This window comes from Cavia porcellus, unplaced genomic scaffold (assembly GCF_034190915.1).
Source record: "Cavia porcellus strain 051 isolate PalLab524CR breed Dunkin Hartley unplaced genomic scaffold, mCavPor4.1 scaffold_1, whole genome shotgun sequence".
Lineage (NCBI taxonomy): Eukaryota > Metazoa > Chordata > Mammalia > Rodentia > Caviidae > Cavia > Cavia porcellus.
Window position 1 is genome coordinate 109,226,035 of NW_026947484.1, and position 25,496 is coordinate 109,251,530.

At 40.8% G+C, this 25,496-nt stretch overlaps 1 protein-coding gene across 3 annotated transcripts; it reads right to left on the reverse strand.

The window, feature by feature from the left end:
• Window positions 1–13,205: 13,205 nt before the first annotated feature.
• Window positions 13,206–21,069, reverse strand: Tchh (trichohyalin). Of its 3 annotated transcripts, XM_063253623.1 has the most exons (5): window positions 21,019–21,069; window positions 19,345–19,505; window positions 17,462–18,801; window positions 17,209–17,221; window positions 13,206–17,073 (listed from the first exon to the last, which is right to left on the reverse strand). In XM_063253623.1, exons 2-5 carry the CDS (start codon window positions 19,480–19,482, stop codon window positions 14,209–14,211), a joined length of 4,356 nt encoding a protein of 1,451 aa, XP_063109693.1. In that variant the 5' UTR covers window positions 19,483–19,505; window positions 21,019–21,069; the 3' UTR covers window positions 13,206–14,208. The 3 variants fall into 3 exon arrangements, with proteins under 3 accessions (XP_063109693.1, XP_063109690.1, XP_063109681.1); XM_063253620.1 differs by having other exon boundaries at window positions 17,209–18,801; XM_063253611.1 differs by having other exon boundaries at window positions 13,206–18,801.
• Window positions 21,070–25,496: the final 4,427 nt, after the last annotated feature.

Sequence of the window (25,496 nt, forward strand, 5' to 3'; positions counted from 1 at the left end):
CAGTGGGAGCAATGAAACCCAAAATGTGTAATAGTCACAGTACAAAAGAGAGGAAAAGAAAATGCTCTAAACTATATAACTGCATGTATATTTAAATGTATAAGACAGAAAATGATATCACAGAGTTCTAATGGATCATTGAACAGAACTGTTTGCAGTATCATTGCTGGAATGTCCACTCTACAAACTTTAATTCTGTGACTTGAACAATTATTTCTAAGATGGCAATATGTAATCTATTAACTAGTGATTTCCTACTGCGCATTTTTTTCTTCTGTAAATCTGTATAACTTGTACCCTTCACTGTTTTTTTTTTCTTTTCTTTTCTCCTTAAATAAAAATTAAAAAAAAAAAAAAAAAAAAAAAAAAAAACAAAAAGATGGTAGAAAGAAATCCCTCTTTTTTGCTATATTGCATATGGTCAACCTCCCAAGAGATACTCAGATCTCTGGTTCCCACTTGCTAAAGGGGGCCAGGGAATGTGGGATGTTTGACTCTAAGCCCGTGCACCAGTAGGCTCGCTATTGCTTAACAGGGAGGCAGGCTGGTTGCTTGGTTTCCCAGTGTCCTAAGTTCTAATATGGTGTGGATCTCAGGAGATACTGGTGGTTCTCCTCCTGGGGTGGCTGCAGCCTGCCACACCACAACTGCTTACCAGGGAGATGAGCTGATTGCTTGGTTTCCCAGCATCCTAAATTCAAACATGATGCGGATCTCAGGAGATGCTGGTTGTTCTCTCCCTGGAGGGACTGCAGCCTACCACACCACAGCTGCTTACCATGAAGGTGAGCTGCTTGCTATGTTTCCCAGCGTCCTAAGTTCCAACATGGTGTGGATCTCAGGAGATGCTGGTGGTTCTCTACCTGGGGCTGCTGCAGCCTACCACACCACAGCTGCTTACCAGGACCACTTCCAATTTGTTTAAGAGCTCTATCCTCTTGCTTTCTTCTACTCATCCTTTATTTCACTCTTTGTGTGTTACTCTGCTCAAAGGAGAGCTACTGTAATGGATTAACTAATAGTAATTTTGGAACACCCAGCTGAACTGAGCCAGCAGAATTGTTGCAAACAGCATAAAAGAACTGGAGGAGAAGATGACAAGTTGCTGTAGATGCTTGTCACATTGTTTTTCCTGATATGAGCTCAGCTGTTTTTATCACTGGAAGAGCTCAGGTCCTCACTGTTTCTGAGGATGGCTGCTGTTCTCTTTGGGGGAGCTCTAGTCCTTACCTTGAACGTCATTTCCTGTTGACAGTGCAAATTCATCAGCCTGCTGGCACAGATCCTTAACCTTGCTGGTGCAGACTTCCTAGCTTCCATCACTGAGCTTTGGGCCATCCCAGCACAGATCCTCAATACAGGCTTGCATAAGACATTGTTGTGGGCTCTGGCCTTCAGCTGGATTTGTACAGAACATTGTTGTAGGATTCAGGTGCTCAGCTGTATTATTTGGGTCTTGAGCACATGGATAGATCTCTTGCATTTGATTTTTTGGTGAATATTATAAAATAATCATGTAAATTATATGTCCTATATTAAATCTATTCCCTTGAAAACCATAATTATGACAGATATCATATTATATTTAATCTTGTGTGTCTGATTTATTTCATTCAACATTGTATTTTCTAGGCTCACTTGTTTTCCTATAAATGTCCTTCATTAAAGCCAAGTAATAGTCTATTATGTGTAGATACCACATTTTCTTTTTCTATTCATCCGTTGATACAGGTAGGATTTAGCTATTATGAATTGAACTGCTATAATCATTGGTATGTTTGTAATACTGTAATAGAATGTCTTTAGCTTTTTTGGAAAGGGAATAGCTGGGTGAAATGGAATCTATCACTTTACTTTTTTGAGATATCTCTATACTGATTTACATTATGATTGTAGTCGTTTGCATTCCTATCAGCAATGTAGGAGGGGCGAGTATCCTTTTTCACTACAGTCATGCTTATGTCTGTTATTCTTTGACTTCTCAACGATTACCTTTTTAAAAGTGTAAGATGAAATCTTAGTATTGTTTTAATTTTCATTTCTCTAATGACTAGAGATGTTGAACATTTTTTCATATATTTGTAGGCCATTGGCACTTCACTTTCTGAGTAATGTCTAATCATTTCACTTGCCTTGTTTCTCCATTGGGTCTTTTACTTTTGAGTGATCTAAGATTTTGGAGTTCTTTATGTATTTTAGATATTAGTCCTCCATCTGAGGGAGTGGGTGGCAAATTTTTTGTCTGTAGGTTGCATCTGCACCCTACTAATTGATTCCTTTGCTGTGCAGAAGGCTTTAAATTTGGTATAATCCCATTTGTTGATTCTTGCTACTGCTTTTGCAATTGGAGTTCTGTTCAGAAAGTCTTTGCCTTTATCTATGACTTTGAGTACTTTACCTATTTTGTTCTCAATACATTCAATGTTTTTGTTTTAATGTTTATATCCTTGATCCATTTTGATTTTAGCTTAATACATAGTGAGAGATATCATTCCAATTTTAGACTTCTGCAAATAGCCAATTTTCCTGGCATCTTTGTCAAACAGGCTACCTTTCCTCCAACATGTATTTCTGATCCCTTTGATGAAAATTACATAGCTGAATGTGGTCTGGAGATGTTTCTGTATACTTTGTTGTGTTTCACTGATCTACACTTTTGTTTTTGTGCATGTACTGCCCTGTTTTTAATCATTGTTGCTTTGTAGTATAGCTTGAAGTGAGGTATTGTGATGCCTTTTGCTTTGTTCCTGTTGACCAAGATTGCTTTTGTTGTTCTAATTTTCTTTTGGTTCCATATGAATTTTAGGATTTTTTCTGGGTATGTAAAAAATACTGTTGGTATTTCTTATTGGGATTGGGTTGAATCTGTATAACAGTTTTGGAAGTATGGCCATTTTAACTGTATTAGTTTTGTCTATCCAGGAACATGGGACATCTTTTTATTTCCTAATGTTCTCTTCCTTTTCCTTTTTTTTGAGTACTGTTGTTTTCACTATAGAGGTCTTTCACTCACTTTGTTAGGTTAATTTCTAGACATTTAATTTTTCTTTTTATCCTTAAATATATTGGGAAAAAAGCACTTAATTTTTCTTGATGTTGTTGTGAATGGTATTATTTTCACAATTTCTTCCTCAATGAGTTCATTATTGTCATACACAAATGTTATTTCTTTTTGTGAGTTGATTTTGTATGTTGTTACACTGATGAGATTGGTCATTAATTCTAAGAGGTTTTTGGAGGAATTCTTTGGGTCTTCTATATAGAGTATTATGTCTTCTGTAGATAATGATAACTTTTTGTTTTTTTTTAAGGTGTTACATAAGAGGCATTTATCAATGTCCCATTGTATTTACAGTTTTAATATATCAAACCAAGGTGAATTGTTGGTTGGGCAGAGAGCACATCATTCTAAATTTCTAGTTCATTAATTTCTGCTAACATACTTTAAAAGCAAGAAGTGAAGTATCTTAGAGATCATCTCAAAAGTTCCAAGTTAATTCTTTCTTTGCTCTTAGTTACTTAATGTTTTGGGTAATCTTTGGGACTCTAATTATACAAATTTTCAGGAATTATAGACTATCAAGAATTACATTTAAGTAATTAAGCTACATTTGTCTTTGTCTTTCCTATTTATGCAATAACAATACTTTTTGAATTCCTTGGGAACACACTGCAGAAATATAAAGTACTATAAAATTTTGAATATGGACTATAAAAATTAATTCTTATTTACTAGTTAAGAATGTAATTTTTGCCCCTCAGCCTGAAAAACCTGGGAGGCAGCCAACACAACTGAGCTGCCTTGGACTGCCACCTTGGGCCTGCCCTTTGGCTGGCAAGCCTGGGTTGCCTCTGACTATCACTGTGGGCCCGACCCTTGGGGAACTCACCCACCTCTTGGACCTAGTACTGTGGTTGGTCTTTGGATCCAACCCCTTCTCCCAGAACCTTGGACTACAGTGGATTACCTTGCTGGCTAAATGGGAGACTCAGGAACCCCTCACACAGACAGAAGAGCTCAGCAGGCTCCAGTCAGTGTGATGAGTATGCCCCTAAAATAGAGGTCTGCAGTGGGTAAATAGGAGTGGAAGTGAAACTCCCTCCAACTGCAAGACCTTGGTAAACCTGGCAAGAGAGTGGGTGATCCACTCCTCCAGCAGAGAACATCAAACAGACTGAGGAGTATGCCAATAAGGCCTCTGCCAACTTGGAGAAAATTAAAAGAGCTTATGAGACCCCCAGTGACACAGTAGGGCCTCAGCTGACACAAACACTATAGACAAGATCTGGAGAATGCAACAACCTGAAGGCATAGCAACAGGAAGAGTTGACCTCCATCAAAACTTCGAGGCTAGTTAGCCCAGAAAGACTATACGACTCACCCAACAGGCCCTGTAGGAGGAATTCAGGTGACTGGTTCTCCTCTTCATTGTGGTACCCAGCAATTGGACAAAGATCAACCACACAGTAGGACCCTACAATTCACACTATGGATAGTTGAGACTTTTGGGATTGAATGACTAAATATATACCCTAAATGACAAAATGACAAAATGAAAAGGCAAAATGCAATCTCAAACATCTAGTCCATCAGGAGCAAGTACAGGTGACACTGAATAGAGGACTTTAAAGTCATACACCAGGAATCTCTGAAAAGATAGCAAGTGAAGTAAAGAAACAAATTCATGAAGCTATAGAGTAAATCAAATTAGAAATAATGTCTTATTTAAAGACAGAACTAACAACCTTAGTAAATAAGTTGCTCAACATAGCTAGAGATAAATAGATAAAAAATATAGGAGCATGGGAAATTGATTGAAACTTTGAATGAACAATGTAGAAGACAAGCAGAATACATGAAACAAATTCAAAGAGATATCCAAGAAACAAAAAATTCTATTGAAAGCTGGTAAAACTGTTTAAATGAAATTGAGGATAGAATTTTGGACCTTGAGGACAGGATCACAGATAGCAATCATAAAAGGAAGAACTTATAAAAACAAAGCAGCATGAAATGACAATCCCACAGCTTCAAGATAATGCCAAGAGAAACAATATAAGGTTGATAGGCATCAGTGAAGATGCAGGAGTCAATGCAAATGACATAACTTAAATATTCACAGAAGTAATAGCAGAAAATTTCCCAAACATGGAGAAAACTCTGATACACAAATAAATGAGGCATATAGATTGCCAGTCACAACCAACATAAATCTACACCCATATGATAATTAAGATCTCAAACCTAAGAGGATTAAAAAAGATAAAGAAGGCCATTACATACTTGTAAATGGAAAACTACAGGAGGAAGTACTAATAATTATAAATATATGTGCACCAAATACAGGAGCACCCAACTATATAAGACAGATACTAATGCACATGAGAAACCAAATACACAAGGACACAGTTGTAATAGGAGACCTTAACACCCCACTATCATAAAGAGATAAATGAACTAGACAGTCAGAAAACAAAAAACCGAAAAACCAATACTGAATCGTATCTTCAAGCAAATGGACTTAGTTGATGTTTACAGAGTGTTCCATGCAACCACATAAGAATATATATTTTTCTCAGCTACACATGGGACTTTCTCCAAAATAGACCATATATTATCCCATAAAGCATTCTTAAGTAAATGGAAAGGGAGCAAAATTATCCCATCATAATATCTGATCATAGCACACTAAAATTGAAAATCAGTGGCAACCCCCCCCTGCAAAACCTGCATAAATACATGGAAATTAAATAACAACCTTCTGAATAACCATTGGGTTACAGATAAAATTAAATAAGAAATAAAACAATATTTATAATACAATGAAAATGCAGATAACATACCATAACCTATGGAATTCAATGAAAGCAGTCCTAAGAGGAAAATATATAGCAATAAATAGTCACATCAATAAAATGGAATGAACACAAATAAATAACCTAATGCTACATCTCAAGCTTCTGGAAAAGGAAGAGCAAGTCAAACCCAAAACTCATAGAAGAGATGATAAAGATTAGAGCAGAAATTAATGCAATTGAAACTAAAAAAATACAAAGAATTAATGAATCAAAGAACTGATTTCTTGAGAGAATAAACAAAATTGATAAATCTCTGGCCAACCTTCTCAAGAAAAAGAAAAAAAAAATCCATGCAATAAGCACTGAAAAGAAGGAAATTACTACAGATCCCATGGAAATTCAAAAGACCATGAACACCTACTTGGGTGGAAAACACAGAGGAAATCGACAGATTTCTAGGAACATATGAACTACCAAAGCTCAATCAAGAAGTATAACAATTTTGAATAACCCAATATCAGCTACTGAAATCAAAAATATGATTAAGAACTTACCAACCAAAAAAATCCTAGGTCCTGAGGGATTCATAACTGAATTCTATAAGAAATTTAGAGAAGATTTAACTCCAATACTCTTTAAACTCTTCAATGAAATTGAAAGAGAAGCAGTCCTCCCTAACTCATTCTTGGAGGCAAGTATCACTCTGATACCAAAATCAAAGACCCAACCAAAAAGAACTATAGATCAATATCCCTAATAAACAATGATGCAAAGATTCCCAAAACATTGGCAAATAGAATGCAGCAAGTCATCATGAAGATTATACACCATGACCAAGTAGGATTTATTCCAGGAATGCAGGGATGGTTCAACATATGCAAATCAATAAATGTAATACGCCACATGAACAGAGCCAAAAATAAAAATCACATAATAATCTCAATAGATGCAGAAAAAGCCTGTGATACAGTCCAACACCTTTTCATGCTAAAAACAGTACAGAAACTTGGAATAGATGGTATGTACCTCAATCTCATAAAGGCCATCTATGACAAAACAGCAGCCAACATTATACTAAATGAACAAAAACTGAAAGCCTTCACTCTAAAATCAGGAACAAGACAAGGATGTCCACTATCATCACTTGTATTTAATACAGTTCTGGAAATATTAGCCATAGCTATCAGATAAAAGAGAGAAATAAAAGGAATAAAGATAGGAAAGGAAAAAGTTAAATTATCATTATTTGCAGATGACATGACACTCTACATAGAAGACCCCTAAAACTCCATTAAAAGACTAGTAGAGGTGATAAACAAATTCAGCAGCATAGCTGGATACAAAGTCAACACTCAAAAATCAATAGCATTCCTCTACAAAAACAAAAAGCTCACTGAGAGAAATTATGGATATATTGCCTTTAACAGTAGTATATAAAACAATGAAACAACTAGGAATCAATTTAACCAAGAATGAAAAGACCTATATGCTGAAAATTATACTACTCCAAAAAAGGAGACTGAAGAGGATATTAGATCCTTGCTCTTGGTTAGGAAGAACCAACATTGTGAAAATGGCCATATTCCCCAAACTGATATACAGATTAATGCAATCCCAATCAAAATACCATTAACAAACCTTACGGATCTAGAGAAAACATTCCTAAAACTCATGACTAGCAAAGGTGATTCTGGGTAACAAAGGAAAGGCAGGAGGCATCTCAATTCCTGACTTGAAACTGTACAACAAAGCTACAGTAATAAAATCAGCATGATACTGGCAAAGAAACAGTCCTATGATCAATGGAACAGATTAGAAGATACAAAAAATACTTCAAAAACACTCAGCCACCTTATATTTGACAAAGGGGCTAAAAATGTTCAATGGAAGAAGGATAGCCTCTTTAATAAGTGGTGTTGGAAAAACTGGCTTTTCATATGCCGAAGACTGACGCTAGACCCATGTCTATCACCATGCACTAAACTAAAGTCAAAATGAATTAAAGATCTAAATATTAAAACAGAAACACTAAATCTGCTGGAAGACAAAGTAGGTAGAAATCTTAAAGAGTTCATGAACAAAGCACAAACCGCATGGGAAGTACTTCAAAGAATCAACAACTAGGATCTCATATTACTAAAAAGTTTTTGCATTTCAAAAGAAATAACCAACAAAGTGAAAAGAAAACCCACTGAGTGGGAAAAAATTTTAGCCAAAAATCCCTCAGACAAAGGACTTATATCCAGAACATATAAAGAACTGAGAAACATCAAGCCCCCAAATTCAAAGACCCTCTCCAAACTTCTCATCTCTTCCAGGAACCAAAGGAATGGTAGCTTCAGTCTTGGTTCTCTTGGCTCCATCATAACTGGATAGTATTTTAGCCACATTGTGAGACAGAGGCTTTGGAAACCCTGTATTTTGTAGGCAAAATATGCTGCACGCAAGAGATGCTGCTGTAAGACAGAGGAACATCACCTGCAACCTCTTGTTCATTTTGCATTTGCTGGTACCAGCGGCTGCAAGCTGGCTCCAATGCTGCCAAGGCCAGCAATGCCAATACCCTGGCATTTCCAAGTACAGGGAAGAAGGATACATGAGTGAGCAGGCTGAGAGGGCATAGGCACAGTGCAAATAATGATAATTTGGACCTCCTCTTTTCCTATATGTATTCCTTTTATTTCTTTCTTTCCCGATTGAGTAGGCTAATGTCTCAAGTGATAGTGGTGATAGTGGGCACCCTTTTCTTGTTTTTTTTCTCATTTAGTATGATGTTGGCCATGGTTTGTCATAAATATCTTTTTCACATTTAGGAACAGTCTTTGTTTATTTATTTTTACCTTTTGAGACCGAATTTCACTATACAGTTCAGGCTGACCTTGAACTCACTTTGTAGCCCAGGCTGGCCTCAAACTTGTGATCCTCTTGTTTCAGTCTCCCAAGTACTGGGATTATAGGTGTGTGTGACCATGCCTGGCTTTTCTTTTAAAGAGCAAATATATTTATTGAGAGAAAGAAAGCTTCTGTCTGAGAGACGGACAGAAGAGGTGCTGAGTGGATTGCCTGGTACAGTCTTTCTAGACCTAATTTTTGAGAACTTTTATCATGAAGTATTCTTTGATTTTGCCCAAAGCCTTTTTTGCATCTATGGATATGATCACATGGTTTTCACCCTTGCTTCTGTTTATGGAATGTATTACATTTACTGACTTACATATGTTGGACCGTCCTTGCAACTCTGGGGTAAAACCTACTTGTCTTGATGTTTGATCTTTTTTATTTTGTACTAGGAATCAAACTCATGACCTTGTGACTGATGGGCAGGTGCTGTGTCGCTGGACTGTATCTCTGGCCCAGTGTTTGACCTTTTTCATGATGTGTTGCATTCTATTTGCTAGTATCTTGTTGAGGAATTTTGTGTCTATATTTATTAAAGATATTGGCCTATAGTTTTCTTTTTCCAGTTGGATCTTTGTCTTCCATATGGACCCTCTCCAATCCATGCTCTACACTATAGCCAAAGCAAGTAAGACAACATTGCTTGGGACTAGGGATTTAGCTCAGTGGTATAAGTGTCTGTCCAACAACCACACAGTTGAGTTCGATCTCCAGTACTGATTAAAAAAAAAAAAAGACAACATTGCTTAAAGTGACAATGATATCTTATTGCCTTAAAATAATATGGTTTACAAATTACTTACCTCACAGACCTCCTGCAATCTCATTTCTTTCTACTTTTCTCTCAAGATTCTAGGCTCTAGCCAAATCTAATTTTGATTTTTTTGCACGTTGGTGAATTTTTTTCTCCTCCACTCTATAAATTTCACTTTTCCTTAAAAGCTCTTTCTTATTCTCATCACCAAGGTAACTTTATACCTATCTTCAGATTTTAATTTAAACCAGTGTAAGTGATTCAGAACTTAAAAACAATAGAGAATCAATAATGGTTGCCATAATGCCTCTTGTTGTCTTCAAAATAGTTGTCCATACCTTCAGACATAGTAAAAATCAAACAAAACAGATAGAATAGAACTGTCTTAGTTACTTTTTACTCATCGCTGAGACAAAATATCTGAAGCCCAAAGTTGGGAAAGGAAAGGTTTATATATTACAGTTTTTGGAGGTTTCAGTCCATACTCAGTTGGCTCCAAGGCAGGCTGGCATGGCTGGGCTGCAGTTCCTGGCGGCTGCAAACAGCAAGGCAGAAACCCACAAGAGAGCAAGATACACCTTCTTCCTGCCATTACATTACATCTTGGCTCCACCCCTATGTGGGTGTGGCACTGACACCAACAATCCAAGCACTAGACAATGAACCAATCACAAATGCATAATGCAAATGTATGAGGCCTGGGGGCCACCAACATAAACCATGACAAGAACTAATAAAAACAAAACAATGAATGCAATAAAGGACTTCAAAATAAGATAATAGTAAATCCAAAATGCCTACTATATCTTTTTTTTTTTTTTTTTATCTTTTTTGAGATGGTGTCTCGTTATGCAGTTCAGGCTGGCTTTGAGCTCACTTTATAGCCCAGGCTGGTCTTGAACTCCCGACGATCCTCCCACCTCAGCCTCCCAAGTGCTGGAATTACAGGCATGAGCCACCATGCCAGGCTTACTATAATATATCTTGTTTTCTCGGAAATAGCCGCCAATGCCATTGGATATAATAAAATCAAATAAAACAAAAAAGAATAAAACCCAATCCAACAAAACAATGAAAATGATACAGGACTTCAAAACAAGATAATAGGGAATTAACAGTGGCTACTACCTTCAGAAGGAGATCCCCCATAGATGCTACACTGCATATTGTTATCTTCTGAATAGATGATCAGATTACCTGCTTTAGATCTGCAAATCAGTGAAACACTAAACACTGAAAGCATTAAATTGTATTTTACCTCAATAGCTATCATCACAGCCTGTGTTTCTTCTGGTTAGCTAGTTGCTTACAGGAGGGGACAGAGGGATTTGGCACTTCTTGTTTCCCAGTCTACATGCCAGAAGGGGCTGGCATCTGGCTCTCCTCATAGAGGCCCATACATGGTGCTGATTTGCAGGGAGGACTTGCTTCTTGTTTTCTTCCCTGCAGCTCATGAATGGTGTTGACTCATGGGAAAAGGCTGGAATTTGGCTCTCCTAGCTGCCAGTCAATGGATTTTTGTTTGGTTTGAATTCAAATTTTTATGAGAAAAGCAGGAACCATCTAGAATTGAGTTATCACATCTTCTTAATGCATCTACTCTTTCTCAATGGTAAATGGGACCAGAACTCACTTGTGTCTTTACCTAGCCCCTTATTCTTAACACATTAAAGTGGCCCTGATAGATGCTAAGAACAGAGCTCACTCCAATTCCCAGGTAGAATCAGAATAAACTGAAAGAGAAGAAATCTTGAATATTCACTAATACTTCCGTGATGCCTGAGGTTAAGGAGTTTTCAAGAAACAAGAAAGTATATAGGGCTTGTATATTTAGAAGGCTTGGCACATTTGACAGATGGGCAGATGAAGCACTATGCAGGAAGAAAACATGAAACTTACATTGATTTATTCATTTTGCATGTATCTATTAAACATCAAATTATGCACCTAATTCTTATAATTCCTTAAGCTAGTAGCATAAAGAAGCCTTCACTATAAGTAAGAACTTTTGAAACCCATGCAAAATTTTTGAATATATGTTTTTCTAGTCAGAGAGTCTACATATTTTTCTCAGAAATTCATAAAGCTATGTTGTTTGTTATGTATTATGGAAATAACATACCAAAAAAAGAATGTTCAAGCCATAGTCTCAGTTTTCAAGGTATTTAAAATCAAATTGGGAAGATGAGATAAGTATAAAGGCAGATAAACCAGAATATTATACTCGGTTAATGAGTAGTAAATTAATAATATGTCTTAGGTATTATATAACAAGGCATCTAAGAAAGATTTTGGGAGGAGATGGAACTCAACTTGGTTGTTCAGCAGAAATTGCACTGGTAAATAGGAGGTAGACAAGCATTCCAAATAGAAAATACAATGCCAATGTGTTTTGGATGTAAGTACAATCATTAAGATGCACTAAAGACAACGAACAGACTAGTCTAATTTGAGCATCTTGTTGGATACAGAAATATTGTGGGAGCCAAGAATTAGAAAGTAGATTGCTACTAGATTGTGGAGGGCTTTAAATTCTAAACTGAAGACCATACATGTACATTATTTAGGTGGAGCAGGAAGGTTGACCTTCACATTTTCCTGCCAGTGTGGGAAAAGAACAGCTAGATGGCATGGGTTGAGTAACATATTTCATTAAAAAAGTTATTAAAATTGTAGTGGAGCTAATTTCTTCTTTAAAGGTGATATTTTCTTTATCTTGTAAAGTGCAACAAGTCTGAAGGGCTTTATTATAATTGTTATTGCCAAGCTGTAGCTTAGCTGAAATGTGTGTATTTTAGTAGTCTCTTGGGGCTGGGTAGAAGGAAGCTCTCAAATGAATGCCCTTTGATAGGATCCCGGGGAAAGTCAGCAAGGCTCTTACAGGGTTTCTGTGAAGATCTTTAAGAAAAAGTATATATTTACTTAGGAGAAGTTTTGCAGTTAGAAATCATTTGAAAGAGGCAAAGTTCTAAGATAGTCTCAAGGTATTCCTTGGTGCTATCTTTGGTGGGTACGAGGTTATGCTTCTTATAGAAAGTGCCACTTTATTGTATCAGAATGATACTCAGAAGTTACAGACTTAGTTTCCTTGTCTATATTACTGACAAAAATGTTGAGTAACTGTAACTTTAAAACATTCTTATCTATGATCTTCACTTGGAAATTATATATCCCAATTAAGGTCATCTTGGACATACAGTTATCAAATGGTAAATCCTAAATGTAGATTCCAGCAGGTTGCACAGGGGTTTTGAATAATAAGATGATAATGTAATGTTTTGGCCTGATTACTATTTAGCCTCTTCTGATTCAGAATGCCTGGATTATGTTGCTTAATTCTTCAGGTCATCTACTACACCTATCATGCCTATCTGGCTTGAGGGCATTTCTATCATAGGCTATTGACCTGACATAAGAGACCAAAAAGTTGTTGCTATCTCAGAAGGAAATATTAAACACAGGGAGCACAAATATTTGTTATGACCAATGAGTCACTGCAAGAAAAGGCAGAGAAAGTGGTGGAACCAATAACAAAAACACTTGGAAAGTTATATATTTCCACCGCCAGGAGTGGAAATAATATAAAGTTCACCCCAACTGGGAAAAATGGATGGGAAAAGTAGGTTTTTTTCTTCCTTTTCATATTTGGGGATAAATGATAACAAAAATAACCGTGAATGAGAAATTATGTCAAGTCTCCAGATGATTAGATCTTGAGTTATGACTGACACACAGTTAAAACAGACAAAAATCATTATTTGCCAAACATTTATTAATTTTTCATACAGTATAATTATTTCAGCAAGAAGTTCTCCAAGGTAGTAACAGGTATCAAAGAAACTGGAGTGGTAAGTCTTGTCAAGGACCTTTACAAATTTGCACCTCTGTTCACATATACTTTCCCCCTTTCTTTTCCTTACATACGACTTCTGGGACAACTTATTGGCTCTATATCAAGACAGATGTTTATAGGATTTGATTAGGTTCCCTCTAAATTAAAATTAACAAAAATGGTAATATTCTCAAACCCATCAAAACTTGGAGGACTAGAACTGAGCACTACAAACTACAGTAGACACTTTATTTGAGCTCTGAGGTTGAGAAGCACTTTGCTTTTGCTTCATGAGATATTAAGTGTTTATGTGCAGTTCAATGTTAAAAAAAATCCCAAATTCTAAATCTTTAAGTTAAATCTTATTCTTAGCAAATATTTATTCCAGTTAAGGGCTGAGTTCACAAAGAATTTTTCTGCAGAAATCATTCCTCCTGCACTAAGTACTGCAAAAATTCATTCACCTAGTGGAATCTGTACAGTCATGACACACACACACACAGATACCTCCAAAAAAGCATTTTGGTGGTAAAGCTTAATAAAATTTAGGCCCAAAGGGGAAAAAAACAACTTTCACTTTAAAAACATGTAAATCTCCACAAGATGATCAACCATTATGAAAATTTAGATTTAGTTGCCTTGAGCCTCAAATTGTACTATTCTTGGTACATCAGTTTGTTCCTCAAATTAAATGACTTTTGTTTTTAAAAATGCACACCAACTCTTCACCAAAGAGCAAAGACATCTTGCAGTAAAGAACTACTAGAGGAAGAATAAAAGACAGGAGTAATGAAACAACTGTAGCTTAAGATTTTGGAAGAAAAAACATATTTCAACTTTAGAGAATTTTCCCACAACCAGAAGCAGTGCTTCTCACTTTCTTTCCTTTGAAGCTATGGCCTGGATTATCATGTGGTAGCAGCTCTTACGGGCGGAACTGAGATCTCTGCTCTTGGATGTACTCATAGAGAGGACTGGAGCGCACCACTGGAGCATGGGCAAACTCTCGTTTGCCATACTTCAGATCACTCTTTTCTTCTCGGGCTTGTTTCTCCCAGACTTTGCTATCGCTTTGCACCTCCTCTTGGCGTCCAACTTGCTCTTCTTGGAATTTCCTTTCACGCTCCAGGCGACGTCTCTGTTCTTCTTCCTTCAGTTCTTGCTCCAGATTATTCTTCTCCCTGACAAAGGGCTCTTCAGATTGGTAGAGACTGTGTCTTTCCTGGCGGCGCAGCTGCTCTTCCTCTCTTTCCTGACGCAGCTGCTCCTCCTCAAGGAATCTTCTGTTGCGCTCCTGGCGGCGCAGCTGTTCTTCCTCTCCTTCCAGACACAGATCTTTTTCTTCACGGAATCTTCTGTCCTGCTCCTGGCGGCGCAGTTGTTCCTCCTCCCGAAATTTCCTGTCGCGCTCCTCGCGGCGCAGCTGCTCCTCTTTCCTCTCCTGGCGGAGCTGTTCCTCACGGAATCTTCGGTCGCGTTCCTGGCGAAGCTGTTGCTCTCTTTCCCAACGGCGGCGCAGCTGCTCCTCCCTGGCCCAACGGAGCTCCGGTTCCACACGGAATTTCCTGTCCCGCTCCTGGCGGCGCAGCTGCTCTTCCTCTCTTTCCAGACGCAGCTCCTTTCCCTCACGGAATTTCCTGTCCTGTTCCTGGCGGCGCAGGTGCTCTTCCTCTCTTTCCAGACGCAGTTCCTTTCCCTCACGGAATTTCCTGTCCTGTTCCTGGCGGCGCAGGTGCTCTTCCTCCCTTTCCAGACGCAGCTTCTCTTCCTCCCTTTCCTGACGCAGCTCTTGTTCTTCACGGAATTTCCTGTCGCGCTCCTGGCGGCGGCGCAGCTGCTCTTCCTCCCTTTCCAGACGCAGCTCCTTTTCCTCACGGAATCTTCTGTCACGCTCCTGGCGGCGCAGCTGCTCTTCCTCCCTTTCCTGACGCAGCTCTTGTTCTTCACGGAATTTCCTGTCGCGCTCCCTGCGGCGCAGCTGCTCTTCCTCCCTTTCCAGACGCAGCTCCTTTCCCTCACGGAATCTTCTGTCACGCTCCTGGCGGCGCAGCTGCTCCTCCTCACGGAATATTCTGTCGCGCTCCCGGCGGCGCAGCTGCTCTTCCTCCCTTTCCTCACGCAGCTGCTCCTCCTCACGGAATATTCTGTCGCGCTCCCGGCGGCGCAGCTGCTCTTCCTCCCTTTCCTCACGCAGCTGCTCTTCCTCACGGAATCTGCTGTCGCGCTCCCGGCGGCGCAGCTGCTCTTCCTCCCTTTCCTCACGCAGCTGCTCCCCCTCACGGAATATTCTGTCGCGCTCCCGGCGGCGCAGCTGCTCTTCCTCCCTTTCCTGACGCAGCTGCTCCTCCTCACGGAATCTTCTGTCGCGCTCCTGGCGGCGGCGCAGCTTCTCTTCCTCCCTTTCCTGACGCAGCTTCTCTTCCTCCCTTTCCAGATGCAGCTCCTGTTCCTCACGGAATCTTCTGTCGCGCTCTAGGCGGCGCAGCTGCTCTTCCTCTCTTTCCTGACGCAGCTTCTCTTCCTCCCTTTCCTGACGCAGCTTCTCTTCCTCCCTTTCCAGATGCAGCTCCTGTTCTTCACGGAATCTTCTATCGCGCTGCTGGCGGCGCAGCTGCTCTTCCTCCCTTTCCAGACGCAGCTCCTTTTCCTCACGGAATCTTCTGTCGCGCTCCTGGTGGCGCAGCTGCTCTTCCTCCCTTTCCTGACGCAGCTTCTCTTCCTCCCTTTCCAGACGCAGCTCCTGTTCTTCACGGAATTTTCTGTCGCGCTCCCGGCGGCGCAGCTGCTCTTCTTCCCTTTCCTGTCGCAGTTGCTCCTCCTCACGGAATCTTCTGTCGCGCTCCCGGCGGCGCAGCTGCTCTTCCTCGCTTTCCAGACGCAGCTCCTGTTCTTCACGGAATTTCCTGTCACGCTCCCGGCGGCGCAGCTGCTCTTCCTCGCTTTCCAGACGCAGCTCCTGTTCTTCACGGAATTTCCTGTCACGCTCCTGGCGGCGCAGCTGCTCTTCTTCCCTTTCCTGACGCAGCTGCTCTTCCTCACGGAATTTCCTCTCCCGCTCCTGGCGGCGCCGCAGCTGCTGTTCCTCTCTTTCTAGCCGCAGCTGCTCTTCCTCCCTTTCCTGATGTAGCTGCTTCTCCTCATGGAATCTTCTGTCGCGCTCCTGGCGCCTACTTTCTCTCTCCAGCTGCTCCTCCTCTCGCAGCTGCTCTCGCTGACCTGGCCTGGTGTACAGTTTCTGGTGGCGTCTCTGGCTCTCTTCCTCAATTTGCCATCCCCTGTTCCAGTGGCGGCGCAGCCGCTCCTGACTGTTCTCTGGGCGCTGGTCTTCCACCTCTCTGAACAGCAGCTCCTGCTCCTGCTGCCTCTCGCGCCTCTGACGGCGCCTTTCGCCCTCTCGCTCGGCTTGCCTTTGCCAGGTCAAGTCTAGGAGCTGTTCTTCCTGCTCTCCAAGTTGCAGCTCCCGCTCCTGGCGGCGCCTCTGTTCCTGTCTGCAAGGCCTGGAGTAAACCTTGGTCTGACGTGCGGCAGCTTCGCTTTCTAGCCAGTGCCACTTCTGGGTATGGCTGTCATATCCTTCCTGAGTTTGTGCCGGTTCATCCTTTTCAGCCATCAGTTGGTGCTCGCGCCGCAGCAGCTGTTCTTTTCTCTCCTCCTCGCGCCTCTCCTGCTCCAGCATCTCCACCTGCTCGCGCCTCTCCTCCAGCTCGCGCCTCAGCTGCTGCTCGCGCCTCTCCTCGAGCTTCTCCTCCAACTCGCGCCTCAGCTGCTCCTCGCGCCTCTCCTCGCGCTTCTCCTCCAACTCGCGCCTCAGCTGCTCCTCGCGCCTCTCCTCGAGCTTCTCCTCCAACTCGCGCCTCAGCTGCTCCTCGCGCCTCTCCTCGCGCTTCTCCTCCTGCTCGCGCCTCAGCTGCTGCTCACGCTTCTCCTCCTGCTCGCGCCTCAGCTGCTGCTCGCGCCTCTCCTCGCGCTTCTCCTCCAGCTCACGCCTCAGCTGCTGCTCGCGCTTCTCCTCCAGCTCGCGCCTCAGCTGCTGCTCGCGCCTCTCCTCGCGCTTCTCCTCCAGCTCACGCCTCAGCTGCTGCTCGCGCCTCTCCTCCTGCTCGCGCCTCAGCTGTTGCTCGCGCCTCTCCTCCTCTTCGCGCCTCAGCTGTTGCTCGCGCCTCTCCTCCGCTTTGCGCCTCAGCTGCTGCTCACGCTTCTCCTCCTGCTCGCGCCTCAGCTGTTGCTCGCGCCTCTCCTCCTCTTGGCGCCTCAGCTGTTGCTCGCGCCTCTCCTCCTCTTTGCGCCTCAGCTGCTGCTCACGCTTCTCCTCCTGCTCGCGCCTCAGCTGTTGCTCGCGCCTCTCCTCCTCTTCGCGCCTCAGCTGTTGCTCGCGCCTCTCCTCCTGCTCGCGCCTCTCCTCCTCTTTGCGCCTCAGCTGCTGCTCACGCTTCTCCTCCTGCTCGCGCCTCAGCTGTTGCTCGCGCCTCTCCTCCTCTTCGCGCCTCAGCTGTTGCTCGCGCCTCTCCTCCTGCTCGCGCCTCTCCTCCTCTTTGCGCCTCAGCTGCTGCTCACGCTTCTCCTCCAGCTCGCGCCTCAGCTGTTGCTCGCGCCTCTCCTCGCGCTTCTCCAGCTCGCGCCTCAGTTGCTGCTCGCGCCTTAGCAGCTGCTCGCGCCTCTCCTCCTGCTCAAGCCTTAGCAGTTGTTCTTGTCTCTCCTCTTGTTCTCGCCTCAGTTGCTGCTCACGCCTGTCTTGCTCGAGCTTTTCCACCTGCTCAAGCCTTTCCCCCTGTTCGCGCCTCAGCTGTTGTTCTTGAGTCTCCTGCTCTCGCCTCAGTTGCTGCTCGCGTCTCTCCTCCTGCTCGAGCCTCTCCATCTGCTCGCGTCTGTCCTCGCCCCTGTGCCGCCGCAGCTGCCTCTCTTCTCGGCTCTCCCTCTTGAGCTCCTGTCGCTCCTGCCTTTGTAGACGCTCATTTTCCTTCTGGAGCGCCTTCTCGCACTGCTCTGGTTCCGGAAGTGGCTGTTGCTCCTCCTCCCCGCGGTCTTTTCTCAGATTCTGCCTCTCTCGCCTTTGGAGTTTTTCCTCAGCAAACTCCTCCGCGTCGCGACCCTTGAACGTGCGCAGCTGTTCCTCTGCGCGGAGCTCTTCTAGTTCTTGTAGTTCTCGCCTTTGCAGCCGCTGCTCCTCTTCTCGGGGCTGTTCAAATATCTCTTGTTTCTTTCTTTGGTCTTCTTCCTCAGCTTTCTCCAGTTCTGGCCTCTTCTGCCAGCGTCGGCGACCAGATTCTTCATCCACTTGTCTGTCCAGGCTCTCGAATGTCCTTTGGTCTTCTTGCCTTCTGTCTTGTGACAGGCCCCTCTTTCTCTCACCCTGGACTTGCTTCTCCTCATCTAGCACTGTGGCCTGGCCGAGAGCATAATAGCAAGCTTGAGCCACTTTGAAAACGAACAGGAGGAATTCATTGAAATCAACAATTCCATTAGTATCACGATCCAGAAGTCCCAGGATCGTTTCTACTGTCTCAGGGTCATGTGGTCTCTATGAAAAGATAAAAACAAAAAATTTAAATGTTATTTACAGGTAATAAAATTCACTCAGACATTTATGCTAGCCATGCTAACACTCAAGAGTCACTTTAAAGCAGTTAGAACACCCAGTGCATATCGTCTTGTTTCCCTATGAAAAATGTGAACATTTCACGTCACAGCATAGTTTGTTGAAGGTTTCCCCCCAGTAATTTAGTGCTGATCAAAAGAATACAAATTCTTGAAATATGGAAGCATGTTTAAATTCCTCCAACTGTAGTTTGATTTGACTGACAATTTTGGTAGAAATAGTCCATGAATAACTCATTCCCATTGATAATGCCATCAAGTACATGAAATATTTGCTTCAAAGTTAGTATTCGGACTACACAGTCCATTAGCTACCTTCAGACTCAGAAATGACTGAAGGATATATTGCACATTTGTTAGGGTACAAATTGAATATAAGCCATCGTTTCTTTTTCTAGTCTTTCCTGACAAGAAAAATCACAGCCCTCAATTAGTGGAGAAATATCCTGTTTTTGTTAGTTCTTACCTGGAGGACAGTTCCAAATTCCCTTTCAAGGAGGTTCTTTAGGTCTTTCTTGCTTAATGCTGCTCCATCACAATCATATGAGGCATATTGATTGAAAATTTCAGTGATATCAATGATGCTTCTAAGAAGTGGAGACATTTTTTTCCTTTCTTCAAGTAAACCTAAAATAGTAAAATGCGACCCAGAATCAAATGTCTGTTTCTGCTTTTGGAAAGGCTTCATTCACACTGTTTAGGGAGATCTTTAAATAATTTCACTTTTCAGTACTAGTTATTTTTAGTGTGAATTTTCAGAGCATTTTATCTCAGTGCATTCAGGGGAAATGGAGGAGACATATTGAGAAGTTCTAAGCCAGGAAATCATCTCCATACTATCCTCTAGCCTTTTTTTTTTTTTTTTTTTTTTTTTTTTTTAGTACTGGGGATCAAACTCATGACGCTGTGCTTGCCAGGCAGGCACTTGTGCTGCTGAACTAACATCTAGCCCCGTCTAAATTCCAATTGTCTATTGAAATTGGATTATCCATATCATTCCCTTCTCCCTTATAGCTCTGCAGTATATTTCAGAGCAGACAGTGAAGAGTGTAGGAATTTAAATTTGACATGTTGCTACCCATAAGCAACTCCTAAAGTTAAGCAAAGAGGATAGGTTAAAGCTTTAAGTGAAGGAAGATTTGAGAGTATATTGAAGTGGATGCAGCCTTGTACAGTGAATTGTATAAGCAAAACATGTATCAGTAAATAGAACAATGGAAAAGATAAATGAATTATTTCCCAATATTAAAATCTGTGAAAGCTCTAGGAGTATAACTCAGAAGCTATCAGTTCTAAAATTAAATCCTATTTTGTTCTAGTCAAAAGGTGGCATTGTAACATTGAGATACAAAAATGCAGAAAACAGAAGGTGCGTGTTACTTGCCTTAATGTTATCTCAGATTTATGATAGATATCTACAAATTCAATTATTGAAAGCTGCTGAAAGATCCTTCCTCAGTGGCTATCAGAGTCAGTGAACCAAACTGAACCTAGAAAACTTTGAATAATATTGGTTTGCCTTTATTAAACCCAAAGAAAGCACTTGAATCTTAGTATTAGGAAAAAATTAATGGATAAGGATATACCTCAGTAGTAGAGCACTTGTCTAGCATATATAGAGCCCAACATTTGATCCCACAACTGTAAAACCCAAGCCAAAACAAATCAACCAGCAGCAAATCAATGTTAAAAGAATATATGGATGGCTTTGCTGGCTGGGTGTGTATAGCCATATATTTAGATGACTTTTTAAAAATCTACATCTCATCTTCAATATCCCAGGATGCCATAACTATATGAAGATACCCCATATTAGATAGATTAGGTATGAAAAGAGACTGGAGGGTTGAAAAACATTTGAAATGGCAATTATTGGGAAGATGAAACTCATAAGAGCTACACATGAGCACTTTCCGATGTATAAAAGTATTGAGTTAAGAGCTTTTGAGAGAAGGGCTGTATCTCTTCAAGTGATGGCTCTGGCCATAGGAAGATGAGATGGAGTAAATGAGAACCAGCCATCAATGTAGGATGCTCATCCCTTCTGACATGTACAGTCTGCCCCCATTCTCCAACATGCAATGGCTCAAAACATGAAGGATCATACGGAGGAACATGACCCCCACAGAATGGGACTTACCCACTTCACCAGAAGAAGAAGCTGAGTGCTCGATGACACTGCTGGCAAGTGTACTGGGTAACTGGGAGCTGCACCTTTTATAGCGGTTTTAATTGTGCCCTGGAGAGCAACTTAGGAAGGAGACACCCACTCTTGTGGGATGGGCTGATTCATTCCACGCCCAGCTCCGCCTCTGTCTCCTTGAATGTCTTGTTTATCTCACTGTTTGCTCACCTAGCTATTTAGAATGAGGTTCACAGGCCTTGCCTCCTGGCAGGATACTTGCCTCACCTAACATGAAAGGATAGAATATTTAGCAGAAGCTCTAATTTTCTTTGTTAAAATGAAATTAAACAATAAAAAGATTAAATATTCTGAATCTTAATTGATTATGACTTTATTTCAAAGGCGTAACTTCCAGGTAATGTACTTTATAAACAATGTAAGTCCAAGGCTGGGGTTACACAAAACCTTGGAATTAAACTTAAAAAAACCAATTAATTTCTCCATGGCATGTGAACCGTCCATGAAGAACTGATCATAAGACCTGCCTGGAACAATTATAAAACAAAGAGAGGGGTGAAAAGAATTGTTAAACTTTTGTAACAATGCAGGTGAGGAAACAATTTACATTTGTATTCCTAGGTTTTATGATGATGAGTTTTCCTACAGATTGGGGGTCACTTCCACAGTAAATTTTGTAGGTTATCTTAAAATATGGTTTTATTAAACTGTTCATAAGGAAACATAAAAATCATGAAATTTCATATATATATTCCATCCTTAGATCTAAATGAAGTTTGCTCATTACTTTTCTCGTTAGTATATTGATGCCGGTGAAGAAAAAGAGCTAGTGTAATGCATCATTATAGATACAATCATCCTGCTTAGCCTAAGTTACTAATGATTGTGACATCTAAACACTTGAGTCTGCTTCTTTTGGAAGCACATTATGGTAATCAGTCATTCTTGCCCATTACAGCTATCACAGCTTTCTTAACCCTCATGATCATTTATGAACCTCAGGGCTGTTTTATTGTAAGGAACTAGATTTTATCCTAGTTGTCAGCATTTCCCATTCTTACATTTCAGAAACTTTGGAAACTTCTTTATAATGGGTTTATGGAGACTATTAAGTGATTCAGTGACTTCTCTGCATTTCTGTCTCTTCTTTTTCCAGCAGAGGGAAGAATTGGTTTTCTGAATTTTGAGTGAAATTTAGAGTCCTCAAGGGAATGTGCAACTATGGAACCTAAATCTTGATGATTATTCCTTTATGTGCAGCTGGGCACGGATAATAGTGGAGTTGAATTCTATTTGTCCTCTCACTTGCTGTCACCTGAGATGGGGGGTTAAGGGGAGGGTGGAAGTGAAGGAGATGGGAAGCAGTTGTAACTATGGCTCGTTTCTGCCTTCCTAAGGGCTTCAGAACTGAAGTCTGTGATTTAGTTTTTCTGAAACTATCAGAACTGTCACTACTTCTTGGACTCAATGAATCAATTTGCTGTGGCAACTCCTTAGGAAACATGAAGACTTACCTATTTTCCTTCTATTTAGGGTTTTATACAGTACTCTTAAGTGTTGGATTCTAGGTTGGAAGCATCATGAGCACTGTATTCACTGCAACCACAAGTCATTATGGGATCTCTTGCTGTCTGTCTTTGTGTGTCTGTGTGTCTCTCTCTGTTTTGCAGCACCATCATTTTGTCTGTATGCTATGCAAAAGATTCCCTGAAAAAATCTTCTCTTATGTCTGCTCCTCTTTTTATCCACCTCTGTGTGATTTGTTGGCGGAACTTCAGCCCAGGTTCTGCACTCTGAATGAGCTACATCTTAAATCCAATAATGGCTGTCTTGAGTTATTTTTGTTTAAAGTCAGTACAGTGGTTTCCTTAAGCCATTCCTAGAAGGATGTCTTCTTTTCAGTGGATCCAGAACGCATCTACAATATTATAGTGGTAACTGGCTTGGATTCTTTATTACAGAGCATTTGAAATGAGAAAATAAAATTCCTACCACTTAGATACTTTAGCTATATGTAATCATTAAGCTTTAAAACATACACATCAATCATGCAGTACCAGAATCTCTGGGAGATAGACTCTGATGGATTAATAACTAACCAACCAGCGAACCAACCAACCAAACAAACAAAGAAATATAGGTTTTTCTGGCTTTTATTTCATCTGAGTGCTCATTTCCCATCTTTTTTGTTTGAACTCAGAAAAAGAAGACAATAGATTTGACTTTCTGTGGCATTTATCATGTCCAGACCTGTCTGTGATCAGTTAGAAAACCACAAAATGAAAATTTAGGTAAAAACAGGAAAGGTTTCAGTGTCATCTTCAGTTTAAAGGAGGTTTTTTAAATCTCATTAGGAGCCTTGACATTGACACAGTGGGAAAATGTCCCAAGGCAGGATGATTTTAGATTCTTTCGTAAACTCTCTCCATACCTCTTCAATGAAGGTTTTTTCTTTAACATAATGTGTTAAGTCTTTCAAGTTTTCCTATTGGTTCTTCTTGTTCATTGACCTCTCCCACCCCATGTTTGCCAGTCCACAATCTATAGTTTACTTGAGGGTCCACATAGGATTAGCCTCCTTCTCAAAACTTTCCTTAAGCTTTGATCTTCCAGTAACAAATTTCTCCCGACAGTGTGCATGGTCACCTTCATACAACCTAGTGCTAGTTAATGTGTAATTTTCATATTTGTTAATTTAACAACTATTTACTTTCAAGGGTTTCAAATTCCTTGAAAGTTGAGTTGTATCTTTTCTTCACATGAAGAGTTTAATAAAATCCTTGCTGATATGATTGTGGCAGTTTAAGTGGCCAACAGGTCAGAATGAGATGAGTTGCTTACTTTGGGCGGGACCATCTGTTTGGGTGATGGCTTGAGGAGGAGGGTACTCAACATAATGGGAGCAAGCCCTTCTGGGGCCTCTTTCTAGTTTCACCACGTACAAGGCAGATGATAGGGGAGGTGGAACTCTGCTTCTCCCTTCTCCTGTGTCCATCACTTCACCTTTCTGTTGAATGAGAAGCTGTAAGATATGAATCCTTTCCTCACAGGGGAGCTGTGATAATTACAGCTTGTAAAGCATTTCATGAATCTGAGGTATAAAAGGGATAATTATTGTGATCATTAATAATTCTTAATTTTTATCTTCTTCAAGGTAATTTATCCTTACTTTAATTACACCCCCACCCTGCTAGTAATTATATCTCTGAGAGTCAGCAGATGGCTTCATCTCACGTCATGCCATGCAGGGTGACTGGCATGGGTACCCAGGCAGAGCATTTCTACCTTTTACCCCTTTCTGCTGTCACACAGAAGCAAAAACTCCTCGCTTTCTGTCATTAAACTGATCTTAGATTTCAAATCATTTTTTCTCAGATCTATAATTGTGTTTTTATCCTAACCAGTGACTCCAATTTTAAGTTCTTTGGGATTTGTCAAGAGACACTCTGAGAGTTGGGGATACAGCACAGTAGCACAGTGCCTGCCTGGCAAGTGTCAGTGCCAGGATCCTTATGGACACCAAACTGTAAGATTGTTTCAGGCCTGCAAAATGGCATAGTACAGTATTTGCATATAACTGACATCCTTCTGTGTACTCTATCTCTAGATTAGTTATAATACTTAATATAATATAAATATTATTCAAATAGTTGCTATATGATATTGTTTACAGGGTAACATGCTCTGGTGTCTTACACCTTTCCCGGAGTAGAAAGAGAGTTCCACAAATGCTTATCTATGAAAAAAGACTTACTGAGGGAAGAACAAAGACTTTTTTCCTTGTGATTACGCCCTGAACAATACAGTGAAGTGTTTCTTTTTTGTTTTAAACCTTGAAACTCACTAAAGTGTTTGTACAGCAAACATCCATATTAGCATTTTAACTATTCTGTTAGATGCTTAATGGTAACTTTCCAGGTAGTTTTCTTTGAAGTTTTCCTTAGCTGCAGATGCAGAGTCCTATGGATGCTGACCTCTGGGTACCTGACCAAACCCAGCCCAGCTCTGGGCCTTCTGCTGACTTGCTGTCAGTTCTGGGTAGAGGGTGAATCATTAAAGGTGCATTTATAACCATGTCTTTGAAAATGTTTCCCAAATTACAAACAAAACAAAACAACAAAACAAACAAACAAACAAGAAAAACCAACCAACCAAACAAACAAAAAGCCCTGGCTTTGAACAGCACAAAGAGGGTCTTTGAAGTGAACCATATCCTATACTATCACAAGTGGGGACTAATTACAATTCCTCATAGAGGAGAAAGTCAGTTTTTCTGACATTAGTGTAATCCTTTTGCTCTACTCCAGCATATTTCAAAATCAGTTTTTGGAGTTTTTTTTTGTAATGCTTTTTAAGGTTCAAAACTCTTTGAAAATCTTATACTAAAAGTTCTAAAGTATTGGATTATAAATTCTCATTTATCTCATGATCCCAGTTCCTTGCTATCAGGTTATCAAAAACAAATTAAAAACCTG

Coding starts and splice junctions, on each gene's coding strand:
- Tchh (XM_063253611.1), bottom strand. CDS start 19,482: ATGTCTCCACTTCTTAGAAGCATCATTGATATCACTGAAATTTTCAAT. Junction 18,802..19,344: donor AATTTGGAACTGTCCTCCAG/GTAAGAACTAAC, acceptor ATCTTTTCATAG/AGACCACATGACCCTGAGAC.